Source organism: Myotis yumanensis, unplaced genomic scaffold, assembly GCF_028538775.1.
Source record: "Myotis yumanensis isolate MYYU_CA2020_CCGP unplaced genomic scaffold, mMyoYum1.0.hap1 SCAF_11, whole genome shotgun sequence".
Classification (NCBI taxonomy): domain Eukaryota; kingdom Metazoa; phylum Chordata; class Mammalia; order Chiroptera; family Vespertilionidae; genus Myotis; species Myotis yumanensis.
Window position 1 is genome coordinate 761,192 of NW_027223762.1, and position 17,767 is coordinate 778,958.

At 60.0% G+C, this 17,767-nt stretch overlaps 1 protein-coding gene across 5 annotated transcripts in view; it reads right to left on the reverse strand.

The window, feature by feature from the left end:
- The window catches only part of EIPR1 (EARP complex and GARP complex interacting protein 1), a 61,587-nt gene that overhangs the window by 9,726 nt on the left and 34,094 nt on the right, over positions 1 to 17,767 (reverse strand). For 4 of the 5 annotated variants that reach the window (XM_070428626.1, XM_070428625.1, XM_070428629.1 and 1 more), the window contains one exon: positions 2,341 to 2,500. In XM_070428626.1, coding sequence (XP_070284727.1) covers positions 2,341 to 2,500 — 160 coding nt within the window. Of the gene's footprint in view, positions 1 to 2,340; positions 2,501 to 6,798; positions 6,877 to 17,767 lie in introns of those variants that run through there. The other variant, XM_070428628.1, reaches the window with a different exon arrangement.

Consider the following 17,767-nt stretch of genomic DNA (forward strand, 5'->3'; position numbering starts at 1 on the left):
TGGTCCAGGGCCCGCACGCAGCACCGGGTGGGGCAGACGTGGGTGAGGACGGACACGGCGGCGCTGGCCCCTCCTGGAGCGCGGCTCCAGGCCGAGTCCCCGCCATCCTGTCCTCTCCCAGAGCGAGCCTGGCAGCGCCGGGGTGGTACGTCATCTGAGGGCGATCCTCAGGCCCAGGGGGCCGCTGCCTCGCCAGGTCCCTCCTGGGTGGGAGGACACAGCCCAGCGATGCCAGGAATGCGGCACCTACAGGGCGGCTCGCTCAGCAAGCCCGACCTCTCCCTGGTGCTCCTGCAAGCCCCAAGTCAGCGGAAACCACATTTTAAAGCAGACTTGATCTAAATGCCAAACAGCAGTCTGGCTTCTCCTCACCTTTCCTCCTTCTCTCCCCACCCCACCCCCGCCCCCCATGTTTTAAAAACGGGCGGGGAAACACCAAGCAGAGCTGAAAACCCTCACCCCCAGAGCCAGCACACCTCCAGGCTTCCCCGCGGCACCTCTGCTGGTGTAGCTGGGCCTGCCAGAGGCAGGTGGGGAGCCAGCCCCCCGACCCTTTAGCTCCCGGTGCCCGGAGCAAGCTCCCTCCCCTGAACCCACACTTCTGCACTGGCCAAGGGCCCAGAGGCATCTGTACACAGCGAGCTCCCCAAGTGGCTGCAGCCTGCACCCTGTCTCACTGCCCTGTCCCCCAGTGCTGGTACCTCCCAGAACACGCACACGCACGCGCGCACACACACACACACACACACACACACGCAGAGAGGCGCACACGTACTGACACAAAGGCCTGCAGGGAACAAGGTGCTGTTTGAAATGTGAACTCCTAACAGCCTGTCGTTCACACAGATGCGCTCTGCCCTCGACCATCCAGGCGATTCCTCCTGGGCCGTGGCCCCCCAACCGCCCCCCCCCCCCCCCCCCCCGCGTCCCCTCGCTCTGTAGGCCCGCTCTGCCCTCGGTCAGGACGTGCTCAGGCGCACCTGCTAGAACCACACGGACCTGCCACTCTGCTCCCTTCCCAACTTCAAGACCCGCCACTGGCGGGACCGACTGGGCCCAGCTCCAAGTGTCCCTCCTCAGCACTCCCTCTGCAACCCACCCTCCCGGGCCCACGGCACACAGGCCCTCCCACTCCTCCGGGACCCACGGCACAGAGGCCCTCCCACTCCTCCGGGACCCACGGCACACAGGCCCTCCCACTCCTCCGGGACCCACGGCACAGAGGCCCTCCCACTCCTCCCGGGGCCCACGGCACACAGGCCCTCCCACTCCTCCGGGACCCACGGCACACAGGCCCTCCCACTCTTCCCGGGGCCCACGGCACACAGGCCCTCCCACTCCTCCGGGGCCCACAGCACACAGGCCCTCCCACTCCTCCCGGGGCCCACGGCACACAGGCCCTCCCACTCCTCCCGGGGCCCACGGCACACAGGCCCTCCCACTCCTCCCGGGGCCCACGGCACACAGGCCCTCCCACTCCTCCCGGGGCCCACGGCACACAGGCCTAGCCACCTCAACGGAGGCCACAGCCGGCCTGCGTCCCAGTTACATGTTCACAGCGCGGTCCCCCAGCGGGGTTGTGACTCCTGGAGGCCTGCTCCCCCAACCCATCGCCACCTTGGCCTCCAGAGCTGGCAGGCATGTGCAGCAGGTGCTTCCCAGGCGTCTGCTGGATTGAGCCTCTTTAGTTGGCAGTGTTGGCTAAGACAGAACTGACTACACAGAGGAGGCGGCGCTCTCTCTCTCTCTCTCTCTCTCTCTCTCTCTCTCTCTCACACGCACACGCACACGCTGTATAAGTAAGACAACAATTACCGCGTAATGTGGACGCCCATGACCACATGCACCCACAGTCCCCTCTAGAAAGCCCAGCTCCTTGAACCCGCCCCGGCTTCACGAGCTGGTTCTGAGGAGCCCGAGGGCAGGGAGCCCCAGGAACGGCTCCTGGTCCTGCAGGTGACACGAGGGACACACACAGGAGGGTGCCCACGGAGGGCGCAGGGCTCCGACGACCGCACAGTGCACCCAGGTCCAGTCCCAGAATTACAGGCTCCACCTGACTCGACAGCCGCTCCAGAGGCTGCCGATCGGGTCGGCGTGCACGTGTGGCTACAGAGCCCTCAGCCCGGGGCCGCGCACAGCCCGGCGGCACCCCCGGCAGCCCCCGCGGGGCAGCCCATCATGTGTGGGCAGCAGGGTTTCTGTAACGTGTCCAACCTGGAAAACAACTGGCATCAAAACAAAAAGAGAGAGAGCAACGTGCCGCCAGGCTTCAGGGAGGAGAGGCCGGGCGCCCGCAGGCGGACCCCGGGCTGCACGGGGATGGGTCCCGGAACCTACCAGGCCACGCTGCCGTGCGCCGCCACGCCGTCCAGGTCACACAGCAGCTCCAGGGCGTGCGCCGTGCTCGACGACTCGTCGGGGGACTCGTGGCTGCCCGGCTCCGACTCCTCCGGCATCCTCCACACCGCGGCGCACGTCAGCACTCGGCTGTCTGCGACTGGGGACAGGGGGTGTCAGAGGCATGGGCGGCCCGTCCGCAGACCCCCAGGTGGCCCAGCGCCCGCAGGGCAGGCGGCACGGGCCGAGCAGCACGCAGAAGGCCCTGCTCCCGCTTAACCGCCTCTTCCCGGCTTGAAAAGCACGTTCTGTTTCAGAACAAATTTAATTTCCTCAAAATCAACGTCCTCCCGTTCTTCCTCAACAGTTCTCCAAACAATAGAGCCAACGGGCGGGGGGCGGGCATGTACCTGCTGGGAACCACCCCCGCTGGGCGCTGAGGCTCCTGACCCTGAAGAGGCTCCTGGGATCTGCGCGTCCTCAGGGCACCTGAGACTCAACTTGGGTCAGAAAGACGGCCACTTGGTTTCTGCTAGAAAGTGTCTCAGTAAGACAAAGGGATGGGACTTAACATGATGTGAGAGAAGTTAGTCGTGAACTCCTGAACACAAGTGCTTTCACACCCGCTTCCCATTTAGCTCTAACGCACACGCTAACACACACCGCCCCTTTCAGAGGAGGCCTGAATGCGTGATGATAAAAGCACTGACGTGAAGAGGAGAGAGTGTGGGGCGAGGAAGAACACTCCTCAGGCGTATTTCCTGTGCAAACATACGAAGGAAACAAAGGGCCTGGCATCGCATTCGAAACGCCCGCTTCCTAGCGGCCACAACGGCCCTTCCATCCAAATGCCAACTAATCAGCCAAGAAATAGCGCCGGGAACACGCGAGCAAGCTGCCTGCCTTCCAGGAATGACCAGCGTCGCCACTGTCGCCGTGATGGTCAGTCAGCAGGTGAATCCGATTCCAACAGGCCTTCTGACCCCAATCCCAGCGCGCACGTCACAGACCTCGCTGTGTCGGCACTCGATGGAGCCGAGGCTGAGAGAGGAGTCCGAGTGTCACCCAGACACGTAACGCCAACAGGTCCATTTCAACCATGAAACGCACAATGGCTTCCGTCTACATAAGAAATTAACTGTTGCTGAAACTTTCCATTAGTCTTTCTATAGAGCCTAGGAGACTGGCAATGGCGCTCCTGAACACCTGAGCATCACCCAGAGAGCTGGCAACTGCGAGCTGGAGAGAAGAACTGAACACCGAAACCTTCCCGACAGAGGCCAGACGGTATTCATCCCCCTCGGCGACAGAAAGAAACGTCTCGTCTGAAGTGAGGGGACGAGAGCGTGAGAGCTCGATCGTGGCCCCGCACAAAACGAATGAAGTGCACGGGACGACCAAAGGTGCGGGGCAGTGACAACGGCTCTTATTGGGAGGTGGCCGGGCGCAGGTTCTCACGGCACAGACTCCTTCCGGAGCATTCTGCTCAGGCGTCAGGACACGCTCCTTTCCTATACCTCCTGTTCACCGGGCACACGTCATAGTGGGGGTGAAACATTAAACACCTTCCCCTCGAGAAGTAATGCTGCATATTCCCACGCCAACTTAGCTCTACCCTAGAGCTGCATATTCCCACGTCCACTTAGCTCTACCCTAGAGCTACATGTGAACACGCCCACTTAGCTCTACCCTAGAGCTGCATGTGAACACGCCCAGTTAGCTCTACTCTAGAGCTGCATGTGAACACGCCCACTTAGCTCTACTCTAGAGCTGCATATGAACACGCCCACTTAGCTCTACCCTAGAGCTGCATGTGAACACGCCCAGTTAGCACTACCCTAGAGCTGCATATTCCCACGCCCACTTAGCTCTACCCTAGAGCTACATATGAACACGCCCAGTTAGCTCTACTCTAGAGCTACATACGAACACGCCCACTTAGCTCTACCCTAGAGCTGCATATTCCCACGCCCACTTAGCTCTACCCTAGAGCTACATACGAACACGCCCACTTAGCTCTACCCTAAGCTACATGTGAACACGCCCACTTAGCTCTACCCTAGAGCTGCATATTCCCACGCCCAGTTAGCACTACCCTAGAGCTACATGTGAACACGCCCAGTTAGCTCTACCCTAGAGCTACATGTGAACATGCCCAGTTAGCTCTACCCTAGGTCAGTGATGGCAACCTATGACACGCGTGTCAGAGGTAACACGCGAACTCATTTTTTTGGTTGATTTTTCTTTGTTAAATGGCATATAAATATCAAAAATATAAGTCTTTGTTTTACTATGGTTGCAAGTATCAAAAAATTTCTATATGTGACACGGCACCAGAGTTAAGTTAGGGTTTTTCAAAATGCTGGCACGCCGAGCTCAGAAGGTTTGCCGTCACTGCCCTAGAGCCACATAAGAACACGCCCAGCTAGCACTATCCCAGAGCTGCATTTACCACTCTGGGTAAGCACTGGACCACAGGTCCTGACTACTTCAATACGGCAGGATGATATGTGTAGAAGATTAGAGACCTTCTACACTACCGCATTAGAAATATGTTGGGAACTTCAGCAAAACTGCTGAACACAATGGTGCTATGTAAAAATTAATTGGCCATCTACAGATTAGCAAAAATTTAGAACACAAAATTTGAATAAGTACTAACAATCACATTAAAAATCAAACATCCAATACTGTCTGGAGCCGGAGGCGTGAGACCCGCGCATGGCCAGCGAGGAACGTGTTGTGAGAAAGCGACCTGCAGAGGAGGGCGGACAGCTCGGCCCGGAAGCTGCTCCTGGACAGAGTCCCGGCCGCCCTCGAGCTCCAGCATCTTCTGAGAATCCAGCAACCTGCTTCCGGAATTCTAGTTTCCATGGGGACGTGATCGCCAGACAGGCAAGACGGGCACGAAGGGGGCCGGAGTGGGTGGCTCCCTCGAGCACCAGCAGCGGCATGACAGGAGGGCGAGAGCCACAGGCCTCAGGGCGACGGCCACCTGGCTCCCCACGATGCCCTGCGCTGGAGCGGCGGCCGGAGGGCTGCACGTCCGCGTGAAATGAGCTCGCCCCCGCCTCACAGCACACTCCCAGGCCAGCTCCGGGTACACTGAAGGCCAGACAGGAAATCAAACAGGCCAGGCTTTTCGAGAACGCATGGCGGAAGGTCCTCTCAGCCTTGGCATCAGCACAGACTTCGCCAACAGGAAGGAAAAGCACCAATCACGGTGGAGAGACTGACAACGCGGCCACGTTAGTGCAGAACCTCGGTTCACCAGGACACGGGGCCTCATCAAAACTAAAAACTGCTTCTCTCGGAAACACTGGTAAAAACTGAAGCAAAACTGGGAGAACATGTGCATGATGCTTATGCCTGACAAAGGGCTTGCATCCAGAATATATATATTTTTAAAAACCTCTTATAATTAAGACAAATGACCCAATTTTTAAAAATGGGCAGAAGACTGCCCGGCAGGCGTCGTTCGATGGTTGAGCATCGACCTATGAACCAGGAGGTCATGGCTCGATTCCTGGTCAGGACGCATGCCTGGGTTGTGGGCTCGATCCCCAGCAGGGGACGTGCAGGAGGCAGCCGACCCATCATTCTCATCACTGATGGTCCTCTCTCTCCCTTCCTCTCTGAAGTCACTGAAGAGATTCTAATGGGCAGGAGCCTGAATCCGACACTCAAAGGAAACACAGGAATGGCCAGTGAGCAGCGGGAAAGATGCTCAACAGCCAGTGACTGGAGAAACGCCAAGTAACACCGCGAGCCACCCCCCCCCCCCCGCCCCCAGCGGGGCTGGGTCTCCCTGAAGAAGACCAGCCACGCCGAGTTCTGTTCTGGCAGCCACGCGGAGCAGCGGCCCTCCTGGCTCCGGGCGCGTGCACCCGCACAGGCGCGGCGGCACCCACTGACCAGGCGCCCATCGCTCTCAGGAGAGCAGGCGTGGCCTGGCGAGGGTGGGCAGCTGCCAGAGTCGGGGCGGCAATGATCATAGTGACCAACCAGGCCAGGGGCCAGCCAGGGAGGCCGACTGGCCGAGGGCTGCGGAGCCGGTACCCCGGGTGCAGGCAGAGGGCCCCGCACGGAGCGCTGCTGGCCTAACATGCGTGACAAACGCAAAGACAATCCCAAAGGGAAACTAGAGAGAGGGCGCAGGAGGCTGAGGGAAGCCGCCCTGGGAGGTGGGGTGCTTCCTGTCGGAGCCGGCCAAGGGCGGCACGGCAGACACGCCCGAGGCTAGGAGGCCCTCCGCGGGCGGGCGGGCGGCCGAGGCTTGGCCCTGCTGCACTGGGTCGGGGGCTCTCCCTGCTCCCTGCCCCCTGCCTCCATCCTTCCACCCATTGCAGGCCCCACCTGCCAGCCAGCCCACCGCACCCCCGGCTCAGCGCGGCTCCCAGGAGGCGATCTGGCACGTGTGCCACTTGCACTGCGCCTGGCACCTCACATTTTACTTACATTCTCCCCAAAAATCTCTTTTACTTTCAATAAATCCCCCTCAGTCTCAAAACTTAGAAGCCAGGCACGGGGAAAGCAGCGCTCGCGTCCTCCCTGCGGCCGCCTGCCCGCGTCTGTGCCCTTGGCGGGCGCGGCAGCCCGTCCCACCGGAGGCGGATGCCTGCTCCTGCTCTTGGCTCTGCCTTGGGCCATGGTACTTGCTTTGCCAACGGGGTGTTAGCAGCTGTGAAACAGGCAGAGACTTGAATCGCCCTTGCCCAGGCTAGCAGACTAGTGCCGTTGCCATGGGAGCAGGGACGGAGAGCCACTGTTCCTGGGAGGATGGACCCAGCTGGCGCTGGAACTGAGCCAGACACGCCCACAGCCGACCAGCCAACCCCCAGCCAACAGGAGACAGAGAGGACAGAAGAAATGCTCTAGGGCAGCGGTTCTCAACCTGTGGGTCGCGACCCCTTTGGCGGTCGAACAACCCTTTCACAGGAGTTGCCTAAGACCATCCTGCATATCAGATATTTACATGACGATTCATTAACAGTAGCAACATTACAGTTATGACGTAGCAACAAAAATAATGTTATGGTTGGGTCACAACATGAGGAACTGTATTTAAAGGGCCGGAAGGTTGAGAACCACTGCTCTAGGAGTTCCGAGCGCTGTGGTGTTTGTTAGGCAGCAGTACGCTGACTTATAGCATCATGTGGCCACTAACGCCATACATGTGTGCTACTAACTATCATGTGGCCACTAACTAAAGTCATACATGTGTGCTACTGTCATGTAGTCACTGCCTATAATCACGTGTGATACTGTCATGTAGCCACTACCTATAACCACATGTGATACTGTCATGTAGTCACTACTGTAATCACACGTGTGTGCTACCATCATGTAGTCACTGCCTGTAATCACACGTGTGTGCTACTGTCGTGTAGTCACTGCCTATAACCACGTGTGATACTGTCATGTAGTCACTACTGTAATCACACGTGTGTGCTACCATCATGTAGTCACTGCCTGTAATCACACGTGTGTGCTGCTATCATGTAGTCACTGCCTGTAATCACACGTGTGTGCTACCATCGTGTAGTCACTGCCTGTAATCACACGTGTGTGCTACCATCATGTAGTCACTACTGTAATCACATGTGCGTGCTACCATCATGTAGTCACTACTGTAATCACATGTGTGCTGCCATCGTGTAGTCACTACCTGTAATCACACGCGTGTGCCAGCCTCCATCTGGAATGACAGCACACAGCTGAGTCGGTCCCTCCCCACAAGGCTGTAACCATAACCACGTGGTGACACAGCACAAGGCTGAGGGGCAGATGCCTCCGGGCCCCCAGGGCCCCACGGAGAGCGGCTTTCCCCGGGAGAACATGAGGGCGCGGGTTGGGAATGTCGGGGTTAAGGGGTCCTTTCCATCAAAGTTACAGTCCCCTCAGCACCTGGCAGGTCTGAACAATCGATTAAACAGCCGGGCCTGCCAACATTCCTGAAGAGGTAGCCAGGCCCTAACTGAAGCCACACATGCAGGCCGCTGACAAGGCCTGACAGCCGGCCAGTCTCCTTCCTCATTGTACACCACGGGTCCTCAAACTACGGCCCGCGGGCCACATGCAAATACAAATATTGTATTTGTTCCCGTTTTGTTTTTTTACTTCAAAATAAGATATGTGCAGTGTGCATAGGAATTTGTTCATAGTTTTTTTTTAAACTATAGTCCAGCCCTCCAACGGTCTGAGGGACAGTGAACTGGCCCCCTGTTTAAAACGTTTGAGGACCCCTGCCGTAGCCGGCAGGGTCTTATGCGTGCGGAGGTCTGCTCTGCATACGGCGTGGAGACTGGCAATTTCCAAAGAGGACCCAAGTGCCTGGCAGAGAATCCGGATTCAATCAACACAAAAAGAGAAGATGAAAGGCGGGTGCTGGGCTTTAGAACGGACAGCCTGGCATCACACGTAAGGTGGCCGAGTAAGGCAAGAGGCTGCAGCAGGGACGCGTCAGGGTCACACGACATTGATCGTCAGAGCGCGCTTAGCACAGGAAGAAATGGCAGAGCCTGGGAACCGCAGGGCAGACTGAGCAGCCTCCTCACTCCTCATTCCGAGCCCAGTGCACGCACCTGCTGTGCGGTCCCCGGGACATGTCCCGTCCCTGCTTGCTCGGCAGGGCCACCAGCAGGGAAACAGACGCGTGGCCGCTGTGGGTGCAGGGCCGCCCAGGGACCTGCATGACTGAGTGACGACTGCCCGGGGCCAGCACACAAGGAGCTCCAGGGCCCGACAGGGTTACACCGGACCAGAGGCCACAGGGGCTCCCGTGAGCAGGTGGGATCCGGACAAAACCACCACCACAGCCACGGAAACATCAGCTCCGTTAGCGAGAGAGGAGCTCTTGTCACACAAAAGGAAAACCACACGAGGTTCCTTCCCAAAATGTGGGACCAAAACAGTTTTTAAATCTATATTTTTATTGATCTCAGGGAGGAAGGGGGGGGGGGGGGAGAGAAAAACATCAATGATGAGAGAGAATCACTGATTCACTGCCTCCTCACGCCCCTTACTGGGGATCGAGCCCACAACCCGGGCCTGCGCCTGGACTGGGAATCGAACTGCAACCTCCTGGTTCATAAGTTGACGCTCAACCCCTGAGCCACACTGGCTGGGCAAACCAAAATATTTTTTCTAAAAATTGGAAATAAAAGGAAAAATTTCAAGGAAATGTCTAGCATATGGAAAGTTGAACTGGATTTTCTAAAAGATGCTAACATTCCTTCCCAGAACCGAACTGGAACATGTGGTGCAGAAGGTGAGTCCAAGTCCCTTCCTGAGAACCTCGCGAGGAGCAGGCACCCGAGGGAGACAGTGACGGGCACGCAGGAGGCCCCGCCGCCATGTGCACCTGCAGAGCTGGCGGAGGACAGTGCGGGGCAGGTCCAGGGAACACGGCAGGCGCTGCCAAGGCTCCGGCCTCAGATCAGAGCAGCCTGGGTCAGCAGGCCGCCCGCACACCCACCTGACATGCAAATCGGGCTCCACTCCCAGGATCCCGTGTCCGTGGGCCTCAGCAGAGCCTCCACACCCACAGCAACCACAGGGACAAGGTGCTGTCAAGGAGGAAAACGTTCTCTTTAGCAGGAACCCGCTAAACAACCAGAGCGGCTTCTCCTTCCCTGTCTCCTTCAAAGCTCCCTGGGGCTGGGTCCTGAATTCCCGCTGAAATGACAGGAGCCAGAGGGCAGGGCCCTGCTCCCTGCGCCCCAGCCACGGCTGAACCACGATGTCGCCCCGCACGCCACCCCAAGGCCACAGAGGCCCAGGGGCAGGGCTGGCTCGCACGGTCGGAGGGAATGAACTCTCCTGCTAAGGAGCAGCACGGCTGACAGAAAGAGGCGCCGACTGCGACCTGAGTCTTTACGGCCGACTGGAAGCCACTGTCTGTTTCTCACACAGCACGTGAGCTCCAGGCACTTAATGAGACCAGGAGATAAGGGCGCAGGGAGAGGCCTCGGGGGGCTGAGGGCTGAGGCCCGCAGTGGGGATTACCCCGAGAGGCTTACAGGCCTGCAAAGGGGATTAGCGCCTCGGTGAGCCTGCACAGCCACTCCAATCCCAGCTAAAGGGCTAGCAGTGCCGGCAGGGGGCAGGGGCAGGGGTAGAGGCAGGGGCAGGGGCAGGGGCAGGGGCGGGGATGAGGCAGGTCAGGCGGAGGGGAGGGGCGGCTGCAGGCCTGAGGCAGGGCGGCTGAATCCAGGATCCGAGGCTATTTTTAGAGACCTCTGCGTCTGGGTCTGCTGCAAGCTGTCTGCTGCAAGCTCAGTGGGAAGACGCAGAATCCCGCTTAGAAGCCGCCCCCAGTCCAGGCCGAGCGTGGCAGCCCACAGGAAGCAGAGCGCTGGGTCTGTGCCGGGGTTTAAGTGGCATTAGTGTCTGATGGGGAGTCTGAGTTCAAATACCAGAATGCTTTAAAAGACGAACTGCTCAAAAATTCAAATTTTATATCAACATTGAAAAAAAAAATAACCAGCACACGCCCGTCAGTGCAGCTGCGTGTGAAGGGGGAACCCCGGGCAAATCAGCTCAGTTCCCGGAACTGGAGGGCAGCCCCCCAACACTGTGGTCCTGGCCCCTGCTGGACAGCGGGCATATCCCGCCCCCGCCCCCTTGGCCCACTGGCCCCGCCCCCTCACCCTCCTCCGCACGGCCCTGGGGGGCGGCCCGCGCGCGCCTGCTCTGCTGCTCACAGCGCTGGACCTGCTAAGGCAGCGGTTCTCAACCTGTGGGTCGCGAACCCTTGGGGGATCGAACGACCCTTTCACAGGGGTCGCCTCAGACCATCCTGCAGATCAGATATTTACATGACGATTCATAACAGTAGCAACATTACAGTTATGAAGGAGCAACGAAAATAATGTTATGGTTGGGTCACAACATGAGGAACTGTATTTAAAGGGCCAGAAGGTTGAGAACCACTGTGCTAAGGGCTGCTCTGGACCAAGGGGTCAGGCAGGTGGACCTTTTGTCTGGAGCCAACACACAGCCCCACAGGCTCCCACGGCTACGCATTTCCAATCTTCCCCCCAGCACCCCGCCCGTGGCCACACACCCGATGGCGGTCCCTGTCTGTCGGCCGTCTCGCTCATTCCCCCGTGTTTCACCTTGAAACCCGACTGCAAGTGCCCCCACAGCAGAGCTACAGACGGCCGTGGGCCGAGGGCGCAGCACCGGCGCCTGGCGGGTGTGCGCCTCGATGGGCTGGGGGCAGAGCCAGCTGGCTGCGTGGTGCCGTTGCCTAGGGAACGGGCACTGAAGTGTGTGCCGGAGCCCACACGAGGCGCTCTGCCGCCCGCCAGGCCACGGAGTGTGCAGGGAGGCCCAGCTGGTGCCCATTAACGCTCTCGGTGTGGGGGGGCAAGGAGCCACTTCCAGGAGCCTCCCTCTTCCCACTGACAAGCAGGCTCATCTCGCCGCCTCCCTAATGAGCTCCGCATCCTCACCCGCCCAAACAGCACAGCCCTGCCGAGAGGCATCTCAAGGATGTGCTCTTGTTAAGCAGCGCCTGGCGGTGGTGTGAGTGCGCGCGCGCGGCAGCCGGGCCTGTGGAATAGCCCCCTTCACGTACTGTGAGCTCTTCTCCATCCTCTCCTATTTCTCTTAAAATGGCTGAAAATGCAGGAAGTGGGGTAAGGGTCAAGGTGGATTCTGAATATGCAAAAGGAAAAAGACTCATGTGAAATACACCTATTTGTTCATCAACCTTTTTATTATTTTTTACTGTTTTTAATATGTTTTTGTTGATTTTCAGAGGAAGGGAAAGGGAGAGAGAGAAACATTGATGAGAGAGAATCACTGATCAGCTGCCTTCTGCACACCCCACACTGGGGATCGAGCCTGCAACCTGGGCCTGTGCCCCGACCAGGAATCAAACCGTGACCTCCTGGTTCCTAGGTCGAGGCCCAACCACTGAGCCACGCCGCCTCATCAACCCTTTAGAAATGCACGGGGGCAACTAGTCTGAAACTCTGGATCTCCCCATGAAACAGGCAAAACGGACAAGTGGCCTGGGGGCTCCCTGACGGTTCAGTATTTATAGCCCTTTTTGCCTGGCAGCCTCCAGCTCGGCCTCAGCGAAGGTGGCTGGGGGGGGGGGGGGGGGGGGCTCCTGCTGGTGCTGGGAACGAGGGCCCGGAGATGGTGGGGCGCTCGCTCTGAGGGGCAGCAGACCCCACAGTCACACTCCTTCCGCTGCACTGACCCCCGGCCGATAAGCACAGTCATGTGAGCAGCTTTGCACGTGGGACGGAAACGGGGAAACAGACTTCGAGCTGGGCAGACCCGAGTGCCCATCCCAGCTCCACGTGGCCGCTCTGGGACCGAGAGTCTTCTCATCAACAGAACGGGAGCACCGGTTCCTCCACCAGCGACGTCACGTGGGCTGAAGACGGGAGGTGCGACCGACCACACACGGAATGAGGGTGAGGCCCAGGCTCCTTCCCGTCGGCGCTGCCGTCCTGGTGGGGCTGGATGAGCAGCAACAGCCTCGGCCACACCTCCCTCCCCGCCAGCCTGGCCCTGCCTTCCTCGCGCCCTGTCTGCGGGGTCTGCCACCGTCCACAGGCCTCTGCCTGTGCCTTCTACACCCCCGGGGGGGGGGGGGGGGGGTCAGGGTCATGTTCCCCCACAAGTACTGCTCACAGGAATCGGTTCTCCTTCCTTCCCGCTCCTTTGGGGCAGGGGGGCCACAGGACTCGTTAGCCAGTGTGTGGTCAGGGTGACGTGTCCCCGCGGTGCAGGCGACACCCAGGCGGCTCCCCTGGGCCTGGGCAGCCGGACGTAGGAGCAGAGGTGGCGGAGTGAGGCAACGGCAGGGGGCTGAGGGCGGGAAGGCGGCGATGTGGAGCTGGAGGGGGAGACCCGGCAATCAGCCACTGGGAGGCCAGACCGCCAGGCCCACGAGATACCCGGAGACCAAACCCTCCCCGAGATTCTGCTGAAGAAGAGCTCAGACCAGAGGCGTCCTGGACAGACTCCCACACAGCTCTGTCTCTAGGAGCAGAAGCCTGGCAGTAACTGTCCCCTGCGGGGGCTCAGGGAGACGCCACGCCCGCGGGAACACGGCCCTTGGCAAGCAATGACCTCCACTGCCCGTCACTTCCCAAGCGGCGGTCCCCCTCGCCAGGGTCTGCAGCCCCCACACCTCCCGCTTCACATCATCCCCAGGGGGGGCCGCGACCCCAGAGGGGCAGAGGGCTGAGCTCTCGTCACACTGGGGTCAAGGGCAGACGGGTGAGGGACGGGCCAAAGCCCCAACAAAAGACAACGGCTGAGGTGGGCAGTACAGTGTGGTGGGCGGTAGAGCGAGGTGGGCAGTACAGCAAGGTGGGCGGTAGAGCGAGGTGGACGGTAGAGCGAGGTGGGCGGTACAGCGAGGTGGGCGGTACAGTGTGGTGGGCGGTAGAGCGAGGTGGGCGGTAGAGCGAGGTGGGCGGTACAGTGTGGTGGGCGGTAGAGCGAGGTGGGCGGCAGCGAGGTGGGCGGTAGAGCGAGGTGGGTGGTAGAGTGGTGGATGGTAGAGTGGTCGGTGGCAGAGTGCGTGCACTCCACCCGCTGGCCGGCCGGAAGTGGCAAACAGCCCGGGCCTCTGCCTGAGTCAAGCCTCCTCGGGTGAATCAACAGCCTCAGGGATGGAGCCCGGTCTTGGTGTGCTACGTGCCTGGTTACCCATCTCACGTGCAGACAAGGAGCCCAGGGCTGACAGAGAAGAGGACACAGCAGCGAGAGCAGACGGAGCCAGACCGGGCTCCTCACCAAACTGGGGGCCAGGCCTCCTCGCTGGGCACTGCAGTGTCGGGGGGCGGGGGAGGGGGGGGGGCAGAGAGCAGCTGAGGGAAGAAATCCTGAGCTGCTCCCACTGAACTAGGCTCCATGCGGGCAGGGGTCTCGGTCAGTCCTGGGCTCCAGCCTCCAGACCCACCAGACATGTGGCCTGTGCCCAGTGGTCGCTGCCGGCGGTGGAGGGACAACGGACACAGGCTCTCCTTTCCTAAGCCTGGAGCTCGGGGAGCGGGAGGCGGCCTCCCCTCGGGACTCTGCTCACTGTGTGTGCTTCCCGAGGCGCCGGCACCTCCGCGCGGTCACAGCCACGCCACCCCCCTCTCCTCCTCTCCAGGAACCACACTGTGGCCGCCCTGGACGGCGTCTGTGTGGCTATGGACAGGGGACCCGGGGTGGTCCCCGCCGCCCTCCTGCCGTGTGATGCCTCCCCAGCCTGTCTCAGGGTTAACGGGATGAGGGAACCTGGGGCCGGGGGGCGGGCAGGGAGGCGGCCGTGACCGTGAGGCGCTGCTTCCTCTCTGTCCTCCAGGCTCCTCTGGAGGAGGTGCTCTTCTCCCCACTCCCTCTAACCGACTGCTGGTCCTCTCCCGCACAGACCCCATCTCAGCGCAAAGCAAGCACATGCCAACTCTGCATCGGAAAGGCATCTGGGAGCCACTGGCCAGTTTCAGAAATTTTGATTAAAATTATCTAAGTCCGGCCCCAGCCAGTTTGGCTCAGTGGAGAGAGCGTTGGCCTGCGGACTGAAGGGTCCCGGGTTTGATTCAGGTGGGGGCACAGGCCCAGGTTGTGGGCTCCATCCCCAGTGTGGGGCGTGGAGGCAGCCGATCCATGATTCTCTCTCATCATGGATGTTTCTCTCTCTCTTTCCCTCTCCCTTCCTCTCTGCAATCAGTAAAAGTATATTTAAAATAAATGAATGAAATGATCCAAGCCCCTCTGACAGCCAGCCCGGGGGCAGACGGACGGCTGTGGGTCGCCAGTGTCCCCGCGGGGAGTGCCCTCGGCCCTGCCTGCAGGTGCTGGAAGCCCCTCCTGCTCTCTGGCCGGACCCAGACAGTGACCGTCCTCAGTGACGGAGACACACATCGTGACACACAAGAGCCGGCCATCCTGAGGTCCTAGGAAGAATGGATGCAGACTGCACCTGGTTGCTTAGCAACAGAGCCAGCTGCCCTCCCGCTCCCCGGGTCCCTCCTGCAGATGCCGCTGGTGGGCCTGTCAGCCAGTGGGGGGCGGCAGCCGCTGGACCGGAGTCCAGCTGCGCAATCACCGGGGACAGGACAACCCTTCATGCCTCAGAGTGGCGTCTGCCCCAAAGCCCAGCCAGACCCCGCGGCTCCGAGAGGCACACATTCCCCCGACACGACACGGCCTCTGCGATAGATGGGACCTAGTCAAGCACGCCGGCAGGGACGCGAGCTCCCGAAGGTCCCCAGGGAGGGGCCTGAAGGCGAGATGCCACTCTGCCAGTCACTGTTGCCAGACGGGGTGTCCACAGCAGCCCCCCCTCAACTGAGCCCCAACCCCCGCCTGAGCGCCCCTCCGAGCCGCGTGCGTCCACTCCCTTATCCCTTTGGCTGGAAGGCAGCCTTCCGGAGCCAGCACGCCTGGCACCACGCAGCTCTGGGGTTTAGCTGCCCACTCTGCTGCCTGTTCATGTCTCCACTGGTCTCGGCGAGGGGACGGGCCTCCATCGCCGCGCTAACCGCTGGGCCTGGCCTCCTCTCAGTCAGCCCTGCCGCTCTCTTCCTCCACCCACGCTGCCCCCTGAACTCCAGTGGGAAACAAAGACCTCAGCCCAGAATGCTCTCTGTTTGTGCCGACGGGGGGTGGGGGGTGCGGGGGCTGATGTGCCCCAGACGCCAGAAAGGGGGTTGAGGGACCACAAGTCCTCCCCTCCCTCAGCCACCTCACCAAAGGGTGAGATGCAAAAACACTGTATTTCTTGCTGTTAATCCTCACCCGAGGATATTTTTCCGCTGATGTTTAGGGAGAGTGGAAGGGAGAGGAAAAGCAGGGAGAAACAGCGATGAGATGGGTTGCCTCCCGCACACCCCCACCAGGACCAGGGCCTGGGCCGGGGAGGAGCCTATTGCCACGGTAGGTGCCCTTGACCGGGATCGACCCTGGGAGGGACCCTTTGGTCCACAGGCCAACGCTCTATCTTCTGAGCCAAAACGGCTGGGGCCAAAACCCTTTTTAAATGACCCTCATGCAACTGTCTTCCCACCAACGAGGGAGGTGGGCAGAGAGGAGTGTCGTGTCCCCAGGAACCGCAGCCCCAGTCAAGAGGAAGTCCTCTCCCCGAGACACGGCGCAGCCATCGGCCACGGCCCACATTGCGCTAGGAATTGCTTCTAAAGGTCATGTATCGCCGAAACCGGTTTGGCTCAGTGGATGGAGCGTCGGCCTGCGGACTGAGGGGCCCCAGGTTCGATTCCGGTCGGGGGCATGTGCCTGGGTTGCGGGCACATCCCCGGTAGGAGATGTGCAGGAGGCGGCTGATCGATGTTTCTCTCTCATCAATGTTTCTAACGCTCTATCTCTCTCCCTTCCTCTCTGTAAAAAATAAATAAAATGTTTAAAAAAAATAAAAATAAAAAAAAAATAAAGGTCATGTATCCAGCTCCGTCTTCACAGCGGCTTACCATCTGGGCCTCTGCACTGAATGGCCGGTACCCCTGGCTCCCCAGGAGGAAGCCAAGGGGACGGGGGTAAAACGGGGCAGAGGGAAGATGGACGTGGAAGGAGACCAATGTCCTCAAATGCAGGGCAGGTGTGCTTGGGCTCAGAGCAGACGCCCCTCAGAGGGACAGGGACAGGCCAGGTAGTCGTGGGTCACAGAGGTCCTCTCCACCGACCAGGCTCGCTGCCATCAAGGTCGCAGGTGTGCCAAGCACAGGCGGGCTCGCTCCTCTCTGAACCCGAGGACACGGGGCACCGCCCTACCTCCTCCTGCTCCAGGGGGGCCAGCGGACGAGCTCGGGCGAGCCCCTCCCCAGCTGGGAGCCACCGCAGGCTCTGCTCAGGGGGCAGAGCAGCCGAGTTCCTGCGGCCTCCGCCGCCGCGGCGTCACTGGCGGGGACACTTGGAGGCCTGGAGCCGGGTCTCCGATGAGGAGCTCCTCTTCCACCAGGTCCGAGCGCCAGCGCCCGAGGGAGGGGTGGGGAGAGCAGGGGGCAGCTCAGAGCAAATGACAGTCACACCCTGCGTTGCCACACAGATATTTGGAGGTCAAGAATTCAATTTATTTGTAATTAGGATTCACACGGATGCAAAATGGGGCGCCGTCGTACATGAATAGTACACAGTTCATTACACACCCGAGTGCCTTCTCCGCGTCAGATTCTGCTGGGCACAGAGTGTTATAATTTATAACCCACCTACTTCCAAAAGCACCTAGGAGACAGGGCTATGCTAATGCATTACGCTGTAGGTCAAAGTTATATGATAGAAAATAAGATATGTCATACCTTTAAAAGCCCTTTTATCTAAATGCTCCCCTGCTAAGACGATCGCTTTCAGAGTGACCAGCATGCAGGCCCGTTAGGCCGGTGGCATTCACAATGTGTGGGGTGACCCCGGAGGAGAGGGGAGAGGCGCTGCACCTGGTACCTCCTCGCACCCT